The sequence below is a fragment of the Falco naumanni genome, chromosome 17 (assembly GCF_017639655.2).
Source record: "Falco naumanni isolate bFalNau1 chromosome 17, bFalNau1.pat, whole genome shotgun sequence".
Taxonomy (NCBI): domain Eukaryota; kingdom Metazoa; phylum Chordata; class Aves; order Falconiformes; family Falconidae; genus Falco; species Falco naumanni.
Window position 1 is genome coordinate 151685 of NC_054070.1, and position 25103 is coordinate 176787.

Sequence of the window (25103 nt, forward strand, 5' to 3'; positions counted from 1 at the left end):
CGCCGCCGCCGCCGCTCACACGGCAGAGCCCAGGCCGCGCCCACCCTGCTCCCGCTGTCGCCCGAGCCCCGCCCGGGTGGGACGGCCAGGCCCCGCCGGAGGGCGGCCGCCTGCGGGCAGCGGGCCCGGCCCCCCGCGGGCGCCCTCCCCGCCGCGGAGCTGCCCGATACCCGCCGCCCGCCGGGGCGGGCCCAGGTCGTCGGGGCTGCCCCGGCCCGCCCCTCGCCGCGCCCAGCCCCGCACCTGCCCCCGGCGCCGCCCCGCTGCTCGCCCCGCCGAGCCGCCGGCGCGTCGGGCCGAGGGTGGGGAGCTGCTGCCGGAGCCGGCGGCCGCCATGGGCACGGGGCGCGGGGGGATGCGCTGCATCAAGATCCTGCTATGCATCTTCAACCTGACCTTCTGGGTGAGCGCCGGGCCGGGGGGGGACCGGGCGGGGCCGGGGGGCCGGGCCACCTGCGGGGGCCCCGGGGACGAGGGCGGGCGGCCGGGCGATCAGCGGCCCCGCAGCCCGCTGCCTCAGCCCCGGTGGCGAGGGCTCTCGGCGCTTCTCGCTTCTGTAAAGACGCGGCTCTCCCTGGGAGACGCCGTGCCTGCTACGGCAGGCCACTGCTGACGAAAGGCAACTGCCGCAAGCGCCGGGCTGAAGCAGCGCCCACCTCCCCACCGCGCCTGGCATCGCAGCCGGGCGGGGAGGGGTTCCCCCGGCGGTGTCCTCTGACAGCGCCTTCTCAAACCGGGAGCCAACAGGTGCTGCTTTTGCAAATTCATCCTAAGAGAAAGTCCTCGCATCATACTGCACTTTGCTGAAGCTGCCCTAATGACCAGTGTCTCGTGCAGAACCCTCAGGAGATGTGAAGAATGCTGTGTCCGTTCTCCCCTCGTTGCACCTTTTTAATAGTCTTACAGTTCCATAGCACAAATTAATTCAAGCTTTCCTTTTTTCTTTCACTTTCCCTCATGCTGTGTTCTCCCTTCCAGTAGCTTCCCAACTTTTCACACCAGAAAACAATTAGCAACGTCATCTCCTTAAATGTCTTTTTCTTTCTTTCTCATCTACTGGTGTTTTTTTTTGAAAAGAAGTCACAAAATAATCCTGTTCAGCCTCTCTGGAGCAAGCATGCCTGAAAACACAGTTAAACCAAATGCTTTTCCCTCTTGGTGACAGCACTGCAATCTCCGGGTACACAGTGCCGCTGTGCTCGAGCCCCAAGAGCAGAGCGATGATGCCCAGCTGCAGCTGCAAGGCTGCAGAAGGACAAAGCTTTGTGTTATGTTGTTTCACAAAAGTGACAGTTACTGTGTTCTGCCTTTTCGCTGAGATGGAAGAAACCATCTCCCCAGCTGGACTGGGGGGCATTCATTTCAAACACATCCCAACTACTCGAGGTGCTCAGGAGGCTGGGCTGATGGTGGGGTCTCCTCGTGCTCTGGTGGTCCAAAGGCTGAGCTCATGCCTGCAAGCAGGGAGGTTCAAATATTATGGCCAGAGTGGCAGGGGACCCTCTGTGCTGTGACCCTTCTGTGAGGAAAGCCGCGATCCCAAGCTCTTCTGCCATGTGCTTGCCTGCTAGCTTTGCTTGCTGTAGCTATGCCAGATGAATCAACTGCCAGGCAATGGAGGCCAGATAAAAAAGCACCACACCAGGCTGCCAAGGATATGTTAAGCCGCAGGTGTTTTGTGAATCTCGTTCAGGTTGCGCAGCTGCTACAGGCCTAGGCTCTGGGCCGCCATCAGAACAGTAGCAGAGCATTGTGCCTGGTCCTGTAGGATGCTGAAGCTCTCTGCCAGGACACACACCATTGTCTGGTAGGCTTATAAATATGTTAGGCATGCGGTGCGTCTGAGACCACTGTCTATAGATCTTTCCCCTCAAACAACATGCCATAACACTCCTAGTCTTGTTTGCATTAAAGAGAATTTTTCCTTGCATTTGACAGAACCCATCACTTGCTTGTTAGTCATTTCTCTAGTCCAAGATACTGTACGCTGTAATAATACTAATAATACTTTTACCTCCTAGTTCTGATAGGGGATGCCATGATGATTTACAGAAAAATGCCCTGTCATAGCTGACCCAAGCACAACTTCAGCACATCCCCAAGAACAATACAAACCTCTCATTCTGGTAGGCCTCCAAACGGAACGCTTCTTACAACCAAGCAGCACCAGGAGCAATTCCGAAATGGCAAATGGTCTCCTGCAGTTTGGTGTGATGATTCAGGGGTCCGGCTGGTCTCTCTACAGCATCATATATCCTGTGACACTGCAGCTGGACCTGTAATACATACCGGGGAAGGGGGCACCTCTCAGCCCAAAAAGCCCTAAATCAGCTAGGAGGGTTGGAAAAAAAGTCAGTTAAGTTCCTCCTGTCCTAAAAGTTTGGCGTGTATCAAGCTAACAGGGCTTAATTCTGGATCACACAGCACTTCATCATAAGATGCTTTTCCTACAGTAACAGCACCCAGACCCAGGCTCTGAGTGGCCTCCTGCATCCTGCATTACCACAGCACAGTCCTGAGGGTTAAGGAAGGAGGGCAGAGTGTTCCTCATGGGTTTTGCAGCCTGTCCTCATTGGCACTCGCTTTTCCCCCACAGCACCCCCCCGCCCCGCTCCCATTCCCCATTGCAATTCAGGCCAAGTTTTGATAACTAAATGAGCTTATTTACAAGGTTTGAAAGTCACTAGTATGTTCAGAAGCACCGCTATGCTGAAGGGCTAAAAGACAGACAGAAGGACATTGCACTTCATTGTTACCAAACACTGGCAAGTGCATCCTGAATTTTCTGACAGTGCAATCCTGAGCTGTGGGATTTCAAGAAAGCATAAGGTGCCAATGACACCTCTTTGATGCTCTCCAGCCAGTTGTTACCAAAGCATTGACTGGTCTTGCTTATCTTCCAGCTGGCAGGATTGGCTGTCATTGCCTTTGGTCTATGGCTGCGGTTTGGTGGGGTTATGGCAGACTTTGCTTCAGAGAAAAAGTCTCCAGAGTATTTCTTCATGGGTAAGTTAAAGTGCCTGTGATAACAGTAGCCTTTTGCCTTGGTTTCATCCCGGGGCATGTGACATATGTTATGCATTGAATTACCTGAAGGCCAACAACTCCTGGGGCAAACTACACAAAACTGGATGTTCTGGTGCAGTGCATCATGTGCATGATGGCTTTTGTCCTTTCTCTGCTTGGCATCAACTTCCTTAGGCCTAACTGAACTCTGCTCTCTGATTTGATCCAGTCCTCACATATCCTCAGTGAATTGTGCTAATACTGTCAGAACAGAAGCCGCGATGGCTCAGAGACCCAGGGAACACGGGGCTCAGCAGTACATCCTCCCAGACTCTTCTGTGCAGCTGCTAGCCAACAAAATAACAGTGTCATTTCTGAATGTTTCTAACACCAGTGCAGCAGTAACACTTTTGCTCACCAGTTCTCTCTGTGTCTCCACAGAGACCCTCAGTGTGACTTCTGAGTAACATCAGAGCAAATCCTTCCAGGACTGAAAAGTAAAAGTACACCATGTTCAGTTATCTCAAGAACTGTTTGTCCAGCCTAGGCAAGAACCAACCAGTTCCCCAAGCCCACAGAACTGGTATTGGTTATATCTAATTTTAGGCATGTAACAATTTTTTTTTTCTCCCTAGGATTTCCAGTTGGGTTTTCTGGAAACACCACCTGTGTTACATACCTATAGTCATCCTTAAATAGCTGCTGTCTAGGACTGCCAGCAATTGCATTTCTTTATCCATTGGCAACTGTAACATGTCTTTACACCAGAAAAGGCAGGGTTTTTTCTGTTTCAATATATCACCTCTGGAGATCGACTCACTCAATAAATCCAGCTGGTGCAAACATTTTTGCCGTCTACAAATGCCAAGTGTGAATGAGTACCCAGTCCTGCCTTGTCCATCAAGCCACTCTGACAGGGTGGCCAGGAATGGAGGTTGACTCAGTATGTCCTGTAGCAGTCAGTTATCCATTACAGGAATAGGAATATTGCCTGGGCTGTGCAGTTACTCTTAATACCCCAAATCGCTTAGTGAAGACCTTGGCTCTGATACACCAAAGTCCTGACCCCAAGCTTGTTTAATATATGCAACCAGACTAGAGACACAGAGTTGACTATATCGTATTATGGGAATAGATAGGCAGAATCTTATGTCCAGCAAAGTTTCTGTGGGAGTTTATGAGGCTGAATAAAACCATTCAGATGAAAATTTGATTGGGACCTGAGGGTTACTGTAAAATACCCTGTAGGACCTCCAGTGACACAGGAAGTAGGATTTACTTTTCCTCTTACATCTGAGCTGCTATGTCAGCAGCATATTAGATCACCAGCTTCATTTCCAGATCCAGTTTATACCTGCCGAATTTCCTGTGCTGTTTCTTGGGACTCTTCCCTGCCTTATCCACTTATATTTGACCAAGGAGATTAAGCAAGACAGAAGGATGTTCTGGCCTTCAAAATCAAGTACTGTTGGTGTGTTAGAAACTAGAAAGTAATACATCCTGTGATGTGAATAGGCACCACAGTAATTTCACAGCTTTGTGGTACACACTGTAACACTGTGTAAACAAGATACTCTTTGGTGCCTGGGTATTTAAGTCTCAAAAAGATTTAATCTGCCTCAGTCCTGAACAGGAACTACAAAAGCTGTGGAATTGTTAATTTTGGGAAGTCCTGAGGAATGTTCTTGTAAGTTTTGTCATATACCATGACATTTAATTATTGAGCTGTGACATGTATTTATAGCACTGTATGCTGTAATATGTAACTGCTAGCAGAGGAAGTGCTAAGGAATGGGACATAAATATGTCAGGAATTCTTTTAGACTTGCACTTTTGATTGAATTCAAAAGCAAAGTTTTGGCCCTTTTTTGTACTAAGCACTGTGCTCTGTACGAAGCATTCCTGTTAAAGAAGAAAAAAAAAAATTCTGTGGCCATCCCTCATTACAAATCATGTTAAATGTTGTTGTGACTTGCGCAGCCATTCAGAAGTCTGAGGCCGTTAACAATCTGTGACTCAGGCGGTGGTAAAAGAATGGTGATAAGTTTAGCAAGGTTGGTTTTTTACAGCAGACAAGGCTGCCCTTGACAGTCACACTCTAGAGCTTTTACCTCTCCAGGAGATTTCATTTCTGAGTCCCCCTTGACAGTTGTGTATTGGGCCCTTCTCCTGGAGAGTCTAGGAGTGATGTTTACTTGCCTTTGTGTGTTTGCTCTGTAACATGCATTCTGGGCGACAGCCAGAATTTTGCATAGGAATTCTTAATATGGAGCACTGTTCAACCCACAAGGAGCAGCTGCCCACAGGGCTGAAAGAGAAAGCAGATCATCAGTATGACTTGGAGATATAAACATATGGCCATATATCTAAAAATAATTTCTTCAGCTCTGTTCCACTGACCACTTTTGTGGCTGCCTTGTGATAACCCAAGCCCCTGTGATCAGATCAGCTTTGTGTCAGTGCTTGGAACAACACTGCAGCTGCATTCAGAGTTTGTTTTGCATATGGAAGTACTGTCCAGAATCACCATCTTGTGGAAACCAGCTAATTTTCTTGCTTCTAAAGAGCAGCACATTCTGCTGTTTTTGTACCTGGCTTGAACTGCCAGCTGAATCTAACCAGCTTCTCCCTTGTGCTTCCCTATGATGTTTTTTTTCCTGGATCTGAAATGTTGTTTTAGTTTAAAATAATTGATAATTATATCCTTACATTTTCCATTAGGCCAGGATGAGTCTCCTTAAATAGCCTTGTTCTTTACCAGCAGTCCAGCTGTCTTTTCTGCCCCCTGGAATAGTTTAGGCCATGACTTGGCAACCAGGCCTGTTCATCTTTTCCAGCCACTGAAATGTTTTTGTTGGTTTGAGAACTTACAGGCAGCAGTGCTGAGGTCAAGCACATATGTGTTCTTTGTTCTCTGTTGCTTCTGGTTTTGTATTCAGTGATCCATATTCCCCACTGCAGCTTGCAGTTTTTTAGCCTACAACAGAAAAGACTGGAACTCTTTGACCCATGCAGTTTTCATCTACTTTACCAGATGTATCATACACTGGAGTGGCCTCCTAAAATTGGACACCATCTCTGTACAGCTCCCCAACTTTTGGAGTTCCCAGTGTAGTGGCAGGCATGACAATATTTTTATGTTACTCCATCTCATAGTACATTTCTTGTGCCTGTGCTTCAAGTGGTGAGGCAAAACTGTAGCTTTCCTGCTCTATTGCAGTTCAGCTCTGGTAGATTGCATGTATTCCTCTCTTAGCTGTACTTGAGAGGAAAAAAAAAAAAAGAAGAAAGAAAAAAACCCCATAATTTCAGCAAAGGTCAATAGCTGGGCTTTTACCTTTTTTATCTAAGTTGTCTATTACACTGTACTGACCAAATGGAGAAAAGATCTGTTGAATAAAGGGAATACCCCCAGATTGCTCGTCCTTCTTGAGACTCCTGTACCAAGACTCTGGAGAGTTTTTTACTGGACAGGAAAGTCTGCAACAATCGGAAGGAAAAGAGAGATGTGTGAACCCAAGATGTCAGTATTGCTGTCTCACAGTTAATTGGCCCTTATTTGATTCTTTGTAATAGTACTGTTCTTAAATTTAAAAATACCTAAAGCACAGAAGTGCAGACAAAGTGCCTGCTGAGCGCAAATTGAGCATTTGTGAAGTAAAAACTAACACAGGAACTTCTAAAGGGTCAGTTCAAGACATCTGTTCTCCCCTCTCTGCTTTTGGTGGATGAAGAGGAAAGTCTGTTCCGGTTCCTTGGGCAACACAGAGGACAAACTCTCTGTATGTCTAATAAGTGAAGTGCAGAGGGTCATATCACTGCCAGTAGCAATAAAAATGAAGTGTACATACCCAACAAGCCTCATCAGGAATGGTAACAAAAACTGATGAATGTGAATGAATCAATTTGGATGACTTTCTCATAACTGGTCGCACTGAACCACTGCTTCTCCTGCACCGCCAGAGCTCACAAACTTTCTGCTATGTTACATTCTCTTTGTTCCAGTTCCGCGATCCAATCCATGGTCCAGGCATTCATCAGGGCCAAACAGTTGTGGACAGAAGTTTCAGGGTGGCTCTGTTTTTTTCTTGGGGTCTGTGAGACCATGAGTGATGATGCTGGCTTTGAAAGGTACAGTTAGATGGCACATGCCTTAGGTATGAAGTCATGTCTGGAGTTGAAGGATATTAGTAGGTTTTCTCCATAGTAGTGGGTGCCCATATAAACAGGGGTTGGCCAGCAGTTAAATCCATGTAAACTGAAATTCTTTGCTGCTGTGCCTCATTTTGTTGTAGTTCTACTCATGTATTTTGGAGTCAAGCACTATACCCTTAGTCAACAGTATTTTCTCTCCAAATTCCATAGCCTCTCAAACTATCAGCCTTTAAAATGAGAGCTGTTGGCAAAGTAGTGTCTGTGTGGAGATGCAATACCACAAGAGAAGCATCAGACGGTCATACCATCAAGTGTATTGGAGAGGCTTTTAGTTGTACTTAAGAAATGAGCTTTTCTTTCTTCCTATCATCTTGTCTCCAGGTCTTCTCTTCTGCAGCTGAGGAGAGGTGGTTTAGAAAAGGCTGATAGTAGCCCTGAATGGAAAATGAAAGTTGCTGCACTGGAAATCAGCTTAAAAAATAGGCCACCACCACTACTATCCCCAAAAAGAAAGCTTACTCAAAATGAGAGAGTTGTTCAAAAGTCCTCAGTCTCTGTGGTGGATCATAAAACCTAGCAATTAGTTCCTAAGAGTCAGTATCCCACCTAGCAGAGTAAAGCGACCGCAGTTAGAATTCTGACAGAACAAGTTAATTAAGCCTAATGGAATAATGTATCCACCTGCCTCAGGCTGATTGTTTTATATTTGCAATATGCTGAGATCCAGGAGGCTTTTTTTCTTTTTTTTTTTTCTTAATCATTTAAGCATAATAATGCACTTTATGTTTTTTGCCTGTTAAACTGTCCTCCTGAGTAAAGCTTTCTCCCACCCTACTCTATGTGTAGCTATTTAAAAGCTAGCCATTTCCACATAGAAACAACAGTTGAACTGACAGTTACGCCATTTCCTTCTTTGACGCACCCTCTTCTTCCTCTAGGCAGCTGCAAGTCACGCTGGTGCCTGCACACTGGTCGCATTGCTGCGAACACTGAACTCTTGCGAATACTGCTCACTGCATATGTGGGGGCTCCCTCAGCCTGCTTCAGTGAGCAACCAAGCAGTTGTATCTGGTTCTGGTCAGCCCGCCCATGCTCAGGCCAGAGCCCAGCACCACAGCCTCAACACTTCTGCTTTTCCAGAAACAGCCACCTGCAGCAAGGGAGCTAGGTGACGGGGATAAACCTGTCACTGGTCTTGCATGAAGTAAAAAGACATTTAAGATGTTTCTTGCTGTAGCAGCACACTAAACTCCAGGAACGCTCAGGCTTTTTTGGTTACATGCTTTGTCCTTCATGCATACTCTCTTTAAAAGGACTAACTGCTCTAGATGCCACTCTCTAATGTAGCCTCATGAAAAAGAATCAATATAACCAGTTCTATCTGAAGTGAAATGTCCCGTGTTGTGGTTTCATTCTGACAGAGCTGGAAATACAGTGGGGCTGTCCACTATGAAGCCATTAAGAGGAAAGCATTTTGTCTGCTGGAAAAAGATAAATCAGCAACAAAAAAGCCCTTAGCTCCTTTTTGGGGTGCGTCAGTTGAAAAGCATCTACAGAGAGGGTTTTGACTGAGTTGGCTTGTTTTGTTCCAGCACTGACTTCATCTGCACTTGGATGGGTAAAGACAGTTATCTGCAGGGTCCCGACTGCTGCTGCTGTGGGAGCTGCAGATCTCTGTGAATGCATTACAGCCAGACTCTGCCCTTTCAGGTGGCTTGGAGCCTCTGTGTTTAAGCATTAGAAGCGTATAATTGTTGTTGATACCTGCATGGAAATGTATGCATACACACGGGATTATCCAGGGTGTCTTAATCTAAAGAGGATTGCAGAGAATTGTGAGAGGATTTCAGAATATCGAAATACTTGAGTATTAGAAAGGCAGATTGAAATAGAGTATCAATAATGCAAAGTGACACAAATGGTAACAGATAATCTAAACAGCGTAAACACTGGCACACTTCAAATTAGCTGTAACCACACAGGAACGTGATCTTAAAGAGTGTCAGTTGTTCTTGACAAAAGTGCCTTGCTCACCTGCAGTCAAAAAGGCATATAAATGTCAGGAATTGTTAGGAAAAGAGAATCCGACTGAAAAATTTCAATGCTGTGTAAATTTCCAGTGCTCTCAGTGTCTTGAATGCCGTATGTGGTTCTGGTCAAAAAGAATGCAATAAAACTAGAAAAAGTATGAAGAAGTTTGACAAGATTATTATACTATGTACTATGAACAACTTCCCTGTTGGGAAGTTTTTCACACTATTCATTAAATTGTAGAATCCATTGCCACAGGATTCTGTGAAGTGCAGCTGCCATAGTACAGACCCACCTAATACAGGTATGTTGATTACATCTGATTTTGGTGAAGTTTGGTATAGGGTGAAGTAAATATTGACAGAGCCACTGGAGACTACAGAGAAGGTAATAGCTGACGTACTTTGGCTTATGTGAATATGGGACATTAATTATTTAGGGTTGTGAGATGCATGGGAACAAGACATGTAACAAGTGCTGGTATTCTGCGGAAAACGGGGAGGGCTACATTACGGTGAGACTGCTTTTAAATTCAAATTTGTGCATTATCAGAAGCCTAGAAACTGGCTGGTATCTGTAATGCTTTTGTGGTTCCTGCATGATTAACCACAAAATACCTGTTGAATTCACACAAGATGTGATTATGTCTGTGCATTATGTTCACATTAAGGGTGTGTTCCAATCCTCCAGAAATTCATCTTCCTTCACAGTACTCTGCCTCTCCTCTCCAGTGCTGTAAATATATTTTATAGATAAATATACTAAAAATCTATTGACACAAACATGGTAATCTCTAGTAATAAGCCTGTTTCAGAAACTGACTTTGCTACTATGTGCAGCATACACGCGTCCCTGTCTGGCCTGTTATTTCCAACTCCCACATGCGTTTCTCATTTTTTCCAATAGTGCATTTAGACTGCAGGTTCCTTGGTGCTATAGTGAGGGCTTGAGAGCCTCACAGCACATCTGCCTCCCAGACAGTAATGCACATACAGCCTCAGGAAAATCTCTTCAAGTCTGTGTTCTAGGACTGCTCTCATCACTGCCTCTCTATCCCTTATACCAAGAACTGAGTGAGCTGCTTGTTTTCTCAGTGGAATATGAACAGTTGGTAGTTTGTTCAGTGGTAGTTGCTCAGCCCAAAAAAGAAAAAGTAGAATTATTTCAAATGGAAAGTGATCATAGCAGCCAGGTAAACAAGAAACCCATGTGAAATAAAGCCAGACAGAGGGCCAGTGTACGTCTGTCTGTTCCTGCTCTTTGCAGTAGGCTCTAGATGGGGATTTGTATCTGAAAACTATCAGTAAGATTTTGGAAAAAAAAAACCAACAACAACAAAAAATATCAAAAACCAACTCTGGGAGTGAGTTCTATTCCAGACTGTGAAATCACATCTCTACCAGCCTAGGTGGCCAGCAGAGTGTATCCAGTGGCGGTGGTGACGGTTCATGCATTGTCTGAAATTAGAAAGGCTTTAACCTTCCCATTAGTGTGTTGCTACCTGTCTGGTTTATGTTGTAATGTCTCCTTTCTGTTCATAAACATTAGTACACGCTTCTGCCTGTCACGTGATTCTTGGCAATGGGAGCACAGAAGGACTCCGCTTCTAAGGACAGTTGTTACTTTGTCCAAGTGCCATATGACAGACTAAAGAACTGGTGACATTTCCTTTCAGCTTCGTAATGCATAATTTGCATGTTACCTTGACAGCAGTTTTTAATTGCTCTAAGGAACAAAGAACAGATGTCTTGCAGATTTCACTCGTGATTTTTCTAAAAATGGGGCTGACCCCTGATCCACATAAAGACATTTTGCAGTTAGCAGCTATAAAATTCCATCCTTCTCTTCTACCTAGTCTAAAATGATGAAATTCTGTATTCACTGCAAATCACAAAGGTTTTGTTCATCCAGAAATGACACAGAATTCCCTTTATCCTTCCTGAGGGTCGCCTTCACACTTGCAAATCCAAGTGCAGCCCCAATACGGTGTATGTGCTCATACCCAGAGGAAACAGCATCTTAGGGAATAACTCCGTGCTGTGAACATAGGTGCCAGTCTAGAGCTCTCGACTGAGTTGTGGATTTGCCATTCTTCACTACTGGGAGCCACAGGCAGCTCTGACATTGCCAGGTAACTTTTTCATCCCCCTTGTAATTGCAAAGCAGAGTCTGCTAGAAAATAGGATCCCTCCTCTTTGCATTTTCTCAGGGAATACACCCCTCTGATATTTTCCTTTCAGGAAATAATGATTTTCCTCACGGGATGAATCAAAAATCAAGTACATAGAAAAGCTGCTGCTTTACTGCTTTCCAAATTTGTTTGTTCAAAATGAAACAATGGCTGAAGTATGGGCTTCCCCCACTCTTACACTCTCTATTTTTTAGTCAGAAGGGAAATCAATTTGTTATTAGGTGTTCTCTCACCTGACTTACTGCAAAAAGCAGAAGTGTTAAGTTTCTTTTCACAGCTTATAAAAATCTGTGTATTTGTATGGGGAGAGGATGTTTTAACACAGCTAAAACAAAACAAGAAAAAAAAAAAAAACAAAAAACCCACCACCCCAAACCCTATTTCCTTCAAAAAAGGTCAAAAGAACAGGCTTTCTCCAAAAAAAAACCACTCCGATGACACTTCATTATTCATCCTCTTGGGTTTACAAAGAAACCTGTATTTACTTCAGCACGCCTCTGTGATCGGTGTCCTGGCTGCATCTGCTCAGATCAGCCAGTTTTCTGTTGCATTTTGCACGTGGCTTTTAATTCTGTGGAATGTGCCTCTTCATCCCTTTGCATTCAGGGGCTACGAGTGACTTGGTTTGTGGACCCTGCATGCAGGTGCAATTAATATTCCCAAGTTGTGGGCAGTCACATAGATGGCAGGTTTCTGCCATTAGGTCCAGTATCTGTCCTTAATGCCACAGCAGTGTGCCTCTTCTTAGTAGTCTCTTCTGTTGTCTGCTCTTGTGTAGGCTGTGTGCTGCCAGTGAACTCGGAGACTAGTTAGTTGTCAGGCCCTCTCTCCTCTTCATTAGCAGACATAGATCAAAGTAACAAAACTAGGAATCAGCAAATGCACAGAGGCAAAAAGAGGTAAAAGGAAACATTTCACACAGACTACAAACACTTGTTTCCTTTCTACCTTGTACTTTTTTACTTCTGCTTCACAAAAAGCTGCAGCTAGTCTTCTCAAAATTTTCCATTCACCGAAACAAGCTCTCTGCCTTGACCTGACTTGCAGACATCTTTTTGCCATGCTGAGCTTTGTGGTGAACTTTTTTGTGTCAGTTTCTAGGTATCAAATGTATTCCATTTTGTGACTATAAACTAAGTGTCTTTTTTGTTTCTCTGCTGTGCTGTAGATGCCAAATTGGAGGCCATGCCAAGGCTTTGTATTTTACAATGGAAGTGCTTATGAATAGAAGCTGATCAAGGCTGTGCTTTCCATCCTGCTTTTTTGAAAGGAACAGGCTTTAGTGAAGCTTAGTGTTGTGGTTTAACCCCAGCTGGCAACTGAGTACCACACAGCCCCTCACCACACACCCCACAGCGTGATGGGGAGGAGAATTGGGAAAAAAGGTAAAGCTCATGAGTTAAGATAAGAAAAAATTAATAATTGAAATAATAACAAAAACAACAATTGCAATTAAAAGGAGAGAGAAGGAGAGAGGGATAAAACCCAAAGGGAAAAAAAAACCGAGTGATGCACAATACAGTTGCTCAACCCTGCTGACCGATGCCCGGCCAGTCCCCCAGCAGCAATCAGCAGCCCCCAGCAAACCCCCCCAGTTTATGCACTGTGTGACATTCTATGGTATGGACTATCCCTTCGGCTAGCTCAAGGCAGCTGTCCTGGCTGTGTTCCCTCCCAAGTTCTGGTGCTCCTTCAGCCTTCTCACTGGCAGGGCCTGAGAAACTGAAAAGTCCTGGATTTAGTGTAAACATAACTTAGCACTAAAACCACCAGTGTGTATCACCATTGTTCTCATAATAAATCCAAAACACAGCATCATACCAGCTACTGAGAAGAAAATTAACTCTATCCCAGCTGAAACCAGGACACTTAATTACTTCTGACACATGATACTAATGCATAGTGATGTATGACATTACCACCACCAAACTGCTGGATTTGTCTGCTTTGCTGACCCTAACTGGGCTAATTTTGATGGCTATCCGTGCATGATATTTCTAGGTAAGACTGTGATTCTAAGGGGTGACATACATTGTCACCCTTTTCTTTTTCTTTAGAGTGTCTTGCTTTTCAGTTTAGGTCTATTCCTATTAACGATTTGAAGTGATCACGCCTACACTGCTGCATATGGCCCACTAAGAAAAGAAATACTAGCTAAAATGCTTCTGGTTTTGTGGAGTATTTTTAAGTGTCATTATTTTCTGTCCAGAAATAGCTTTCTGAGTATCAGCAACTGCTAGTCCCAGGCTGAGAAAGGACAAAGTCTGGACTGAACTCTCCTGCGCAAAGATGGGAGAAGGTGGATTTAACCGCCCGGCTGTGGGGCCAGATGCACAGCAAGCCCAGCTCTGCAGCGAGTGGCATGAGTTCTTCCTGTAACTTGCCTTAAAAGGGAAGCTCTGACTGAGGTAGCGGTTCAGCTGTGAGTCATGGAAGTGAAATGTTAAGTCTGTTTCTCAGACAAAAGCAAATCCAAATTCCTGAAAGTGGTCTCACCCCTGAGCCTCAGAGAGCTTTGTCTTTGCTAGCTGGAAACAACAAGAAGAAATGGGAAGACTTCTTTCCAGTCTTCTTAATCAAAAAGTGCCTCTGTTAAGTTCCCTAATAAGTAATAACAGAGACTGGAGTAGGGAGTGACATGCAGAAAAGGGTCCAGGAAACATCTTAGTAATTACACTGTTACCACGGAGATCTCAGGAAATGGCAGGTTTGCTGTTTTGCAGTTGAACAGCAGGTTCTGCACCTGCAAGAATTTGTTTGTATTTTCCGATTCGTCTTCCACAAGGGGCTGACCTTTCTCTTCTGAGTCACATATGTCTTAAATCCCTCCCTCAGTAAAAAACACTGTGTTGTGAATATGTGTACAAGTATTAGCCTGAAGAATGCTCAGTCCTAGTAAGTCACAAGATGCCAAACCCTAAAAATCTAGCAAATACAGAGTATGAACTACCAGCACAGTCAGCAAGCAGCAAATCCCACATATCTGGCTTCACAGACCTGACAAAGCTGTATTAATTATAATTGTTTTATTTCTGTTTAGCAGAATGCGTTCCTCAGCAGCAGTCCCTGGCACAAGAAAGGTACCAGGGCAAGAAGGATGGAGGGGAGGAGAAGGATCACAATAGCTGGGATAGATATATAGTGGTGGACAGGAACGTGCCAATGAATGGACAGCAGGCAAGAGTTTGCTTCCTCCAAGCAGGCTGCGTCTGTGTGGCAGAGTAGCTAGATGCTCTGCACTAATAGATTGATTAATTGTTTTTCCATTTTCCTAGGAAGCATTGCAAACTGTTATTTGTAGGGCTTTCTAGTCTAGGTTATACAAGGCCTGCTAACAGTAAATGCCAGTAGCCCTGATAACCCTAAAGATTTGGGTCAGATTTTAAAATAATGTTTAAATTGGTAATTAAGAATACTAAACATTCCCATTAAAAATTTGTGTAGTCAAAGCTGGGCGCAGGGCTCACTGTGCCCCCTAGCGTACAGTCTGCAGCTCAAATCCAGCCCCCAACGTCACAGAATAAGCCCTCTAGCAACACTGGATTTTTTTTGCCTTATGTTCCTCGCTGAAGGGTGGTAAGGCAGTTCTGGATGGTGTGATGTATGTTCTTCAAGGACTGAGCTGCCCTTGAGACAAAAACTTGGGAGGTGGAAGTTTTCTTATTTGTCCTCCTGAGATCCTCCAAGAACTCTGAAGAAATCATTGGTCTCCTTTTGTGGCAAGAGAAACTTTGCTGTGTAGTAGGTGTTCTTTGTGAGACCCAGAAACCATTGTTACTTATAAATGTGTGGTTTTGACAAAATAGGTAGCAGACTTTGGGAAGAGAAACCTTAAATTCTTGTCTGATTCTGATTTTTCATAGGACTCTATGTACTGGTGGGAGCAGGGGCTCTCATGACCACAGTTGGATTTTTTGGGTGCTGTGGAGCAGCGCGGGAGTCTCAGTGCTTACTTGGAGCAGTAAGTAAAAGGTTTCAAGGGCCTGGGATGCACAGGAAAATCATTCAAAAGCATATGCATTATGTCACTAGCAGAAAGATCTTTATTGTCCAAGACCTGAAATGTCTTATGTCCTTTTACTGGCTAATCTAACAGCTCTAGCCACTGTGATACTGCAGAACTTCCATACATGAAGTTCCATTGCTTGTCTCATGTGATGTATTTCCTGGAATGACCTTCTGTCTTTTCTGAAGCTACCATCTGAGCCACATCTTTGCTGTTTCCACCTTTCTTTCCGTATTACAAGCAATCTGACTTGACACCCTTGTTAAGGACCCTGCTTAGCAGTTTCCTTTCAGTTACTGTGTGGGCTGTTGAGGCCTGGGCAAGAATGAGGGGACTGACTGGCAGTCCATATGAAGCAGAATTGCGCAAGGTATATTAATATAAGTTTCTCTTCTTCCTCTGCAGTTCTTTGCTTGCTTGTTGGTGATATTTGCAGCTGAGGTCACTGCTGGAGTATTTGCCTTTATAGGCAAGAAAGTGGTAAGTAGCATGAACTTCTAATGTAGTAACAGGGCAGTTACGGATTCCAAATCCAACTGACCTACAGTCTGGCTCTTGCATAGGAAAGTTTTCCCAGGAATACTCTCTGACATGCTTATCTGGAGTCAATGAGAGCTTGTGTTATCACCAGTCCAGAATGGGGTGCAGGTTTTGCCCCCCTGTAGTAAAGAAAATCTGTAGGTGTGGTTCAACCTTACATCCATAAGGAACATCAAGTGGAACAGTATGATAAGAGGGTATTGCTTGGGAGAAGGGCAAACAAATTCAGGTATGGAACTTCTCCAACCAACAGTGTTTAACCAAACACAGAATACAGCATATGTACACTCTGACCCATGCAGAGTTCCTCTGAACGCCATTACACCACAAAACCTTGTATATTTCCAATCATGGTACTGCAGTTTACCAGGTGTCATTTTCTGCTCTGGAGGTTGATGACACAAGCTGGAAGTCTGCACTGGATTGGGAGTAAGACTTACTTGCCACTCACTTGGAAGGTCTGATTTCTACAGGCAATACAGGAAGCCCAGAAAATCTATGAAGACATTTATGATGACTATATGAAAAATCCAGGGGGGGAGGTCAACAGGACTATCTTTCGCTACCACTTGGCTGTGAGTAGTCCTCCTGAACTTTAGTACCTTGCACTAGTACTCTGCTGTCACATTACCTTTTAAAATTTAAAATGTCTCCCACTGAGGTATGAAAGTATAGAACTGAGTATTACTTAAAATGGAGCCAGAGGCTCACATCCCAGTTTCCCAATGGCTCTGTCAAAATTCTGGTTTCAGATCACAAGTGATCCCTACCTTTGAAAGTTAAAATGGTCAGGCTTTAATTAAATTTCAGGCTGATGCTTCTTGTCTTTGCTGTGCAGAAGATACAACTATTACGGCCTTTTTGAATATTAAAATCCAAATAGAAATACTCACAAATGCAGAGAGGTAGAAAGGTCTGAATCTGTCTGCATTTGTCAGAGAAAAAACTGTGACCTGTGTCCCAGGACATACAATGTGGCAAATCCTGCCACTGAACTAAGTAGGTAAAGAACCAAAAGCACATGTGACTCAGTTCAGGCCACCCAAAAAGCATCTGGATCAGAAATAGAACCTGTGACTTCCTGAATCCTATTTGTGTCCATCCTGTATGTACACTGCCTCCCACAGAGATCAAGCCCAAGCTTTGTTGCTCCTTACAGCATTCCCACATTCTTTAGAACAAACATTTCACAACCTCAGACCCTTTTGTCCTGCTCCCATAGCTGTTATTTCTGACCCAAAGAGGAATTCCAAGCATTTTGTGGGAGATAGGCAAACAGGAAAAACAAACCCTCTGAAACACTCTGATTTATTACTGTCTCCAAACCCAGAACTACATTTTGTCAGAAATAAAGATGCTAGCATTCTCTGTTGTAGCTTTTGTGCATTGCCCTTAATTCTGTATGCACTATTTGAACTTTCTACTTTCTCCCTTTAACTCCCATTTCCTTGTATGCCAGGGATCTGCTTTTCCAAAACCCAATTGTTGGCTTTGTTATGAGATACTGTGATAAAAATCCTTTCTGGAAGTTGTGGTTAATACAAATTTGTCTGTTTGCTATGGCTTCAGACAAACTGATTTTTGAGAAATCTGACCCACACAGCTGGAACTCCACGAGAGGTAGCAGTTAACGTAGGGAATAAATTTATTACTTGATCTATATTGTTTCCTTTTTTTAGTTATTTGTTGTCTCACTTCCAGTATGAAACAAGCCTACAGTTTGCCCTTCTTTGATCCTTCATCTCTCTCCCACTCCCTCTCTCTCTCTCATTTAGCTCCAATGCTGTGGTAAAGATAATATGGAACAACAAATGGGATTACCCTGTCCAGAGAATATCCAGATGCCAAAGGCAAGTGTGCTCCATTCTGGTTGTTCTAATCACCTTTTGATGTCAATTGTTTAGTAAAATTGGAAAGAATCTGTAAGAAAGGAAGAACTTCCTTTTTACCTCACAAATTCCAGCATGAAATTCCACATGAAATGGAACAGAGTGGAGGCAGAAATAAGTTGGACATCATATGGAACATGCCCACCCCTCAATTTCTGAAGCCTGCTTGCAGCATCCCATGGTAGCTGAGACAGTATTACATCATCTGAAAAGTGGGAAGGACATAGCAGAGCAGGGGTTCTAAATTAAAAGCCCTATGAATGCTGAATTTTGGCAAGTGTCTGCCTTAATCACGCATGGAGACTCCTGACTAGAAACTCTGTTGGTGTTAAGGAGGACACTGTTGTTTCTGTCTTCTGTGGAATCTGCTTGTGAGTACAATGTCAATCTGAAGGGCCAAACTTCTTGATTTAGCACAGCCTATCTTATAAAGGGTTTTAAATCTAGGGAAGAATGATAGTAAGAAAATTATTTGTATGTGTCAGCCTGTACAGGCAAGCGGTACAGAAGTCTCACTAGAAAAGGGAATATGCTGCGAAAATCATCCAACAAAACACAAGGCATAGATGCAAGAAATAGGACAGTGATTGCAATAATATTCTTCATGTTTATCTGTTGTCTAGTGAGAACAGCTGATGGAGTTGGTTGGAATATATTTTTCTAGGAGTAAAACTCTTTCCATTTTGTTTTTAATAGAACTGCCTGATTGAAATCCAGAATGTAATTGATGCTAATCTGCATTTAATTGGAATTGTTGGAATTGCAATTGCTGGCATCACAGTGAGTAAATCCACGTTCTCACTCTCAAATCTATATTTGAGCTCAGTACCCTGTCCCTTACTCAAAGCTTTACAGAAGGTGTTTTGCAGCAGCTGATGAGATTCCTCCGAGGTGTAGCTGTTCTTGTCACTTTCAGTGTGTCCTCTCTCTGGAAACTGCCCACATGGGCGCAAGCAGACTTGTGTGACTTCATTTTATCAGTTTCTTTTGTGTCTTTAGACAGGATCTGAAGTACCTAATGGTAACCTTATTTTGTTTTAATAGCAGGAAAGCAGAATGCACATGAACCAAACTGAAAAGCAAAAGGCCATAGCAGCATTTCATCTATTCCAAAACAACTGCAGACTGAGGCTTTAGGCCCTTTGAGGATCGATTCCTTAGATTGCAAAAGGAATAGAGAGTACCTACCGTTTGTATAGAAATAGCTTTCCAGGAAAATGCTGGCTGTAGCATTGGTTCGATATGAAGGATAGTTTAGAAACAGACTTTCTAGGCCACAGATCTTTTGTTAAAGGAACAGGATTTAAACTGCAGAGTTTTCCAAACAGCATCTCCTTCCTAAAGGCGCAGGACCTAGTTACAGGTGGCCGTTTCATCGATTTGTGTCATCAAAGCACTGACACCTTTCCTTACAGCCCACCTTCTCCCTCAAGTGTGTATGGTATTCCCGTGGTCTGCTCCTTCACGACAGAGCTGTGACCAATAGATGTCACCCTGCTGCCAGGATGTGCAGGAACGGGCAGTCTGTGTCCAGTGCAGGAAGCACTTCCCAGCAGGCGTCCACCACGACTTCCTTCAGACTCAGAAACCAACAGCAGTCTGAAGCAGCATGAGGAGCTAGAATATTATTAAAGCTGCTCCGAAGAGCAGGAGGTTTATGTGGACACTTTAAAGCAGATGAAGGTTTTATGGGTGTAATAGGAACCGTGGAATGGGTAAAGGGGATTAAACAATCCTGTGATTAGTATAAAACGTGAAGGTGTACTCAAAAATACAGCAAAGCAACATCGGCGGTAAAGAGTTCCAATAACCTCATTGCTCTACAAGGGTACACTAGAAATAGGAACATCTCTTCTATGGCTTCCCACCTCACCTATGGCAGAAGTTATGAAATGATAACCTCTTCAGCAGCAGAAACATGTCTGTACATTTTTCTGTGCTTATTTCTGACAGTTCATGGAGTGTGACTGGTCAGCTGTCTCCTCCTTCCTTAGGGAGGTGTGTAGGGAAGGGTTTTAACTAATAGTTAACTCAGTGGTTTAACTGCCTGATCGTACCACTCATCTCCCATCATTAGCAATGAAGCCTCAGGAGGTAGCTGCTACCTGCTTTGGAGAGTCAGCCTGCGGCAAAAAAAGAAACTTCTGGAGGCTCTGGCAACACCCACTGTTTTTGATTTGACATTCCCTCTAGTTAATTAGTTCCCTAACACAGAGTTTTATATTTAACATATAGTCCTGGTCTTGAGTAGTAACTGTTAAGAGCTTGGCTTTCTCTGTAAAATCACAATCCTCAGCACCAGTTCCAGAGACCTGGGTCCTCTGGAATCGTCCTCTGTCTTACTCGAACATGTATACAATATTCCATGTAGAAGCATTCTGAAAATCAGAACCTTTTGGTGCAATACTAAGCATAATACCAACACTCACAGTTATCAATGTCAGTGAAATTAATGTTAATACTACTAATGTTTGGGGCTGTTAGGCTGGCCTTAACATTTAGAACAAAGAATAGCTAAACTACTCTGAGCAGATAAAATCTTGGCTTTAAATAACAGTGAAATTTCTATGTTAATTGTCTGATGTCTTGGGGTTTGTAGATGGAAGCAGCCACTTGCTACTCTGCCATAAAAACCTTCAGATTGTTCTGATATGCAGACAATTTTATAACTGTTTTGTAAGTGGATCCCTAAATCGCATCCCTTCTCTTCTAGATCTTTGGCATGATATTCAGCATGGTTCTGTGCTGTGTGATCCGTAACACAAGAGACATGATCTAAAACTTTCACTGCACAACTATGTCCCAGGAGTTCCAGACTAAGCTTTACAAGAAGTGCTCTTCTACCCCATTTAATAATTGTAATGCATTTTAATTAGTGTTTTAACATACTGAGAGGAAAATATCCCAGTAGGTGAGCAGGTGAATTGTATTAGTTACAGTAAAACTGAAGTGAACAAAAAATTTAAAATGTCCTTTTTAATGGAAAAAAAGCAAAGGTGCATCTAAGACTAATACGATTTTTAATGTTTGTATATGTGCAATTAAGAGTTTACACATTTATAGACATTGTGTAAGCACATGCATATTTCTTCTTACAAATATATATGCACATGAGTAGGTACCTGTATATGCAGTACCTTGTTTAGGTAAGTATGTGCAAATGGAATATGTTGTGTGTGCACGTTTGCATGCATATTCTTCCAGAGTCTCACTGTGTAAGAGTGTGCACACACCCGTAGTATACAGTGCTTGAAACCTTTTCACACTAAGCCCCTGGTTGCCAAGTATCAGCAGAGGAACAAACGCCATTTTAAAAAGTAAGACCTATGATCCATTTTGTAACTGTTCTTTCCAAAGCCTAAACAGAGTAGAATTAATAAAACTGGACTTTATTAAAAAAAAAAAAAAAATGGCTAAGGGCCTGTTCCCACAAACTAAATCATGTGAGTAGACCCACTGACTTCGCTGTCATGCAGAGACTGGATTTATTTATTTTTTTTAGGACTGGACCCTTCATGCAAATACAGAAAGCTCTGGGGGAGGAAACATGTCCAACGAGATCCAGGCTAAAGGAAGAGAGGGAAAGAGGTGGGAAGCTGGCAAGATAATGCAGTCATTTGGGAGCAATTGCAGTGCAAAGTGTGCTTAAGCTTCCCAAGCTAGCCTGAGACACACACACACCCCGCTGTACACATCTTTGAGTTAAAGGGGCCACTAAAATCTTTATTGAGAAGTCCCTTTATCCTGCAAGACTCTATATGGTATATATGCTGGTGCAGGAGTGGAGCCTATATCCAGAAAAGCAGCAGTTTTGTCATACTCTGTAGAATCTAACCGGCCTGTGGAAGCCAACTGAAGTGTGCAAACGGATGGGGAAAGACTCACAGCACTTTAATATCCTCTGTTTCTGCTTCTGTGACTATCACAGCTTCCATGGGGCTCTTACCTCAACCTCTCACCATTTCTTGCGGATGTAAGGCAAGAAAGAAAGATGGGACCTTTTTACAGAGCCATAAAGTAAATTCACTTACTGGTACCTTTAGATTGCATGTCAGGTATAAAAGTTACACTGTGTGCTTGAAATACCTCAGGGCTTGAGTTTACATAAGTTTGTTTCTATATTTTTATTTTTCTATTTGCAATATTTATTTATAAGAGAATGTTCCTTTTAAAAGAGCTTAGAAGGGAGAAAGGTTCTCCCCAGTAGGGGAAAATAAATTACATCAGAGGCTCAGAATCTATTAATTTTTGGCTTACTGGAGATAATTCATCATTGCAGAGAACAGCTTTTTGCTAACAATATCCATGTAGCAGCTCTGTCTCTCTGATGACAACTAGTTCAGATTTCTGATGCAGTTGTTCCATACGTGATGGGGAAAAGTTCAGATAAACTATGTATCTCATGGAAATGGACCATGATGTCTAACAGGACTTGGCATTTACAAATGGTGGGGTCTTTATTCCACTGAAACACAATGGAAAGGAATGAGATTACAGAAAATGTGTCCATTCTACTGAGCATGTTTGTGTGGAATATATATCCCTGGTGATATTTCTCTCATTTTCCTAAGAAACTCAACCAACCATCACTTTTCTGTTACTTCACGATTGGAAACAGTATGGCTGTTCTATGTATCTGATTTAATTGACGCATCTTGCTGTGTTACACAGATCTCTCTTTTCAAATTGTTAAACCACAAACTGCCACCAAGACAGCTGCGCACGCAATGCTCGGTAATGCAGCAGGCCCTGCCAACGGAGCAGTCTGTGCCCAGCTTCAGGTACCCAGCTGACAGGGATACATACTGTACACCACAGAAGAGTTAGGCTTGTATCCCTCTGTTCACAGCTGACTAGCTATGGAGGCCATGTAAGAGTAGAGCCTGGGACCTCATTCTACAAGCATCAGACCAGGAAATAGGGCCCCCAAACTGCTGTCTGCTCCTAAGAAAGGCTCAGTTGGGAGAATGACACTGGCAGTAAATGCATGAGGGTCTCAAGCTGAAACTAGGAACGCTAAGTTTCTCACAGCAGGCAACCGACATAGCCAAAGCAGCTTCCTGGATCCCAGGTACACTTGAAAGTGTCCCTACGACTGGTTCTGCTCTAAATAGCTAACGGGCTCTAGAAGCTAATGGAATAGTATACAGCTATTTTCTCCCAAGGTAATACTGACAAAGAAGAAACCTGTGTATAGTGTCATTTTTGCCATTCAGAGCAAGAGTTTTCCAGGAAAAACAGCACAAGGAAGCCACTGGTTCAGGTTCCAAGGGATTGGCCTACAGGGATAGAAATTAATTGCAAATAAAGCTATTTCCTTCTGTTACACTCCCCCTTGTAATGACAGTATCTTATTTATTTTAAACACATCTACATATAATTGGATTTAGTTTCTCTGATTTGTAGCACCAGAATGTAATTTTAGAACCAGTTTACTTCTAGAGTATACTTCTTTGTTTACTGTTTCTTGAGTAAGTCGGAAGATGCCCACTCCTGCTTTAGAGATGCACTGAATAAAAAGGCAGCTTGCAGAAGCCTCTGTTGCTTCCCCAGCTCCCCCACTTCCCCAGAAACACAAAAACATCCAAGTGCCTTATGAAAACAGGCAAGAGTGGTACAAAGAAACCTTCTACAAATTCAGACTTGAACAGCCTAACTTTCTGCTGAAGTGTTTGGGTTTTTTTTTTCCTTGCTCTGAACAGTGCATTTGTTTTTCTGAGCATAATTACTGCTTATACTGTAGGGTTTGTTGCTATTTAGGTATATGGGATACTTGCACTGCATATCAAGAACAGAGTAATACCAATTATACCAATAACTTACAGAATTAAACCAGTAATTTAAGCTGGAAATCAACATATTATCTATCTACTAGTGGCTTTAACAGAAACCAGAGATACAGCCCCTCTTGTTTCCTGCTGTTGTGAGGTGCATAATCTATTTGCAGTTTTCTCTGCATTTTAGTAACAAACTTTTTTTTTTTAACTTATTCAGGGACAGAAAATACAACTGTTCTTTCCCTGTCAAAGCTGTAAGAATTCTTTCCTGTCCCTTTTAGATCATAGTTAACAACTCCAATTTCCATTAACTAGCTTGAGCAGCCCTTTTTAAATGCTCAGATGTCACAGGCCGGGTTATGGCTATCAAAACTGGATATATAGTGCCCACAGTTTATTGTGCTGCTGCTCTTTTCATTTCAGCTTTTGGAAGTGCAAAATCGTTGATCATTGGCAGTACAAAATAATTTCCAAGCAGCTACACCGAATGTCTTCAATAAGAAACCTTTTCAAAAGTAACTAAATCCAAACCAGTACCTAAACTTCCTCAACACAGTTCATGGTCCAGAGTTGCATGCCAGGATTTCATTAACAGACTCCCAGTGCTGGTATGCGCCAGACCCATAGTAACTGCCATATAAATCAGCAGGAGTACCTGTCGGGTCCTGTCCCTTGCACCCCTTTTGGAGGAAAGTGACAAAAGATCAAATCCCTCCAGGTGATAACTCTGAAAACACATCACACATGTTTCTGTCTTCTTCTGCCAAACAGTTTGTTCTAAAGCATAAAGATGTAAATTGTCAATGCCATTATTGGTGCTTGCCTCTCTAAACATCATTATTCACATTTCCCTTGTCTAATTTTTCTAACTGACTTCAGTGGGAGCTTCACTTGTTACAGGAAAACCTCAGCCAGTTTTGATACCCGGCAGAGATTGCACAGAAGCTGACAAAGCACAGCCCTGTACAATGCCTATGCTGAACGTTCATACTTCACTTCTGTTCATACTGAAAGTGACAGATTTTATAACAAAATATATTTCGTATGTATTGAAAAATAAATTGATTAATCTAAAACCTTCAAATGCTATATTTTACAGCCTTTGGAGGCTACTGATTAACAGTATCAGATACTGTTCACAGAAAATGTACATAAATAAAGCTTTTCAATCTTATTTTTTCCTCTCTATTGGTGCTCCAGCCGCTAGGTTCTCCACAACACAAACCCCTTCCAATGTAACATATACGTTTCCATAGCACAAATTCTAATACTGGACAGAACTGGCGCATCAGTTGACGCTGCAAAGTCTGTAGCAGAATTACCTCGACGGCAGCTTTCTTCGAGGGAACCCCCACACACCCCTTACTCGCGGAAATCGGCTTCCGCTTCCTGTAGCGTCTCACGCGTTCTGAAGTGGCGTTTTATCCGCTGTTCTGTCTTGAATTTGAAACAACTTTCCAATAAAAATAACCTGAGATAAACGGCTACCAGAGAGAGTTCGCCTCTGT

The 25103-nt window shown here is 43.2% G+C and overlaps 1 protein-coding gene across 5 annotated transcripts; it reads left to right on the top strand.

Annotated features, from left to right (window-relative positions):
- The first annotated feature begins 230 nt into the window (after positions 1–230).
- Positions 231–25076, top strand: TSPAN2 (tetraspanin 2). Of its 5 annotated transcripts, none has more exons than XM_040616443.1 (8): positions 231–403; positions 2904–3006; positions 15247–15344; positions 15795–15869; positions 16403–16504; positions 17705–17779; positions 18515–18598; positions 21321–25076. In XM_040616443.1, exons 1-8 carry the CDS (start codon positions 335–337, stop codon positions 21465–21467), a joined length of 753 nt encoding a protein of 250 aa, XP_040472377.1. In that variant the 5' UTR covers positions 231–334; the 3' UTR covers positions 21468–25076. The 5 variants fall into 5 exon arrangements, with proteins under 5 accessions (XP_040472377.1, XP_040472380.1, XP_040472381.1 ...); XM_040616446.1 differs by having other exon boundaries at positions 24796–25076; XM_040616447.1 differs by having other exon boundaries at positions 24852–25076.
- The last annotated feature ends 27 nt before the right edge of the window (positions 25077–25103 follow it).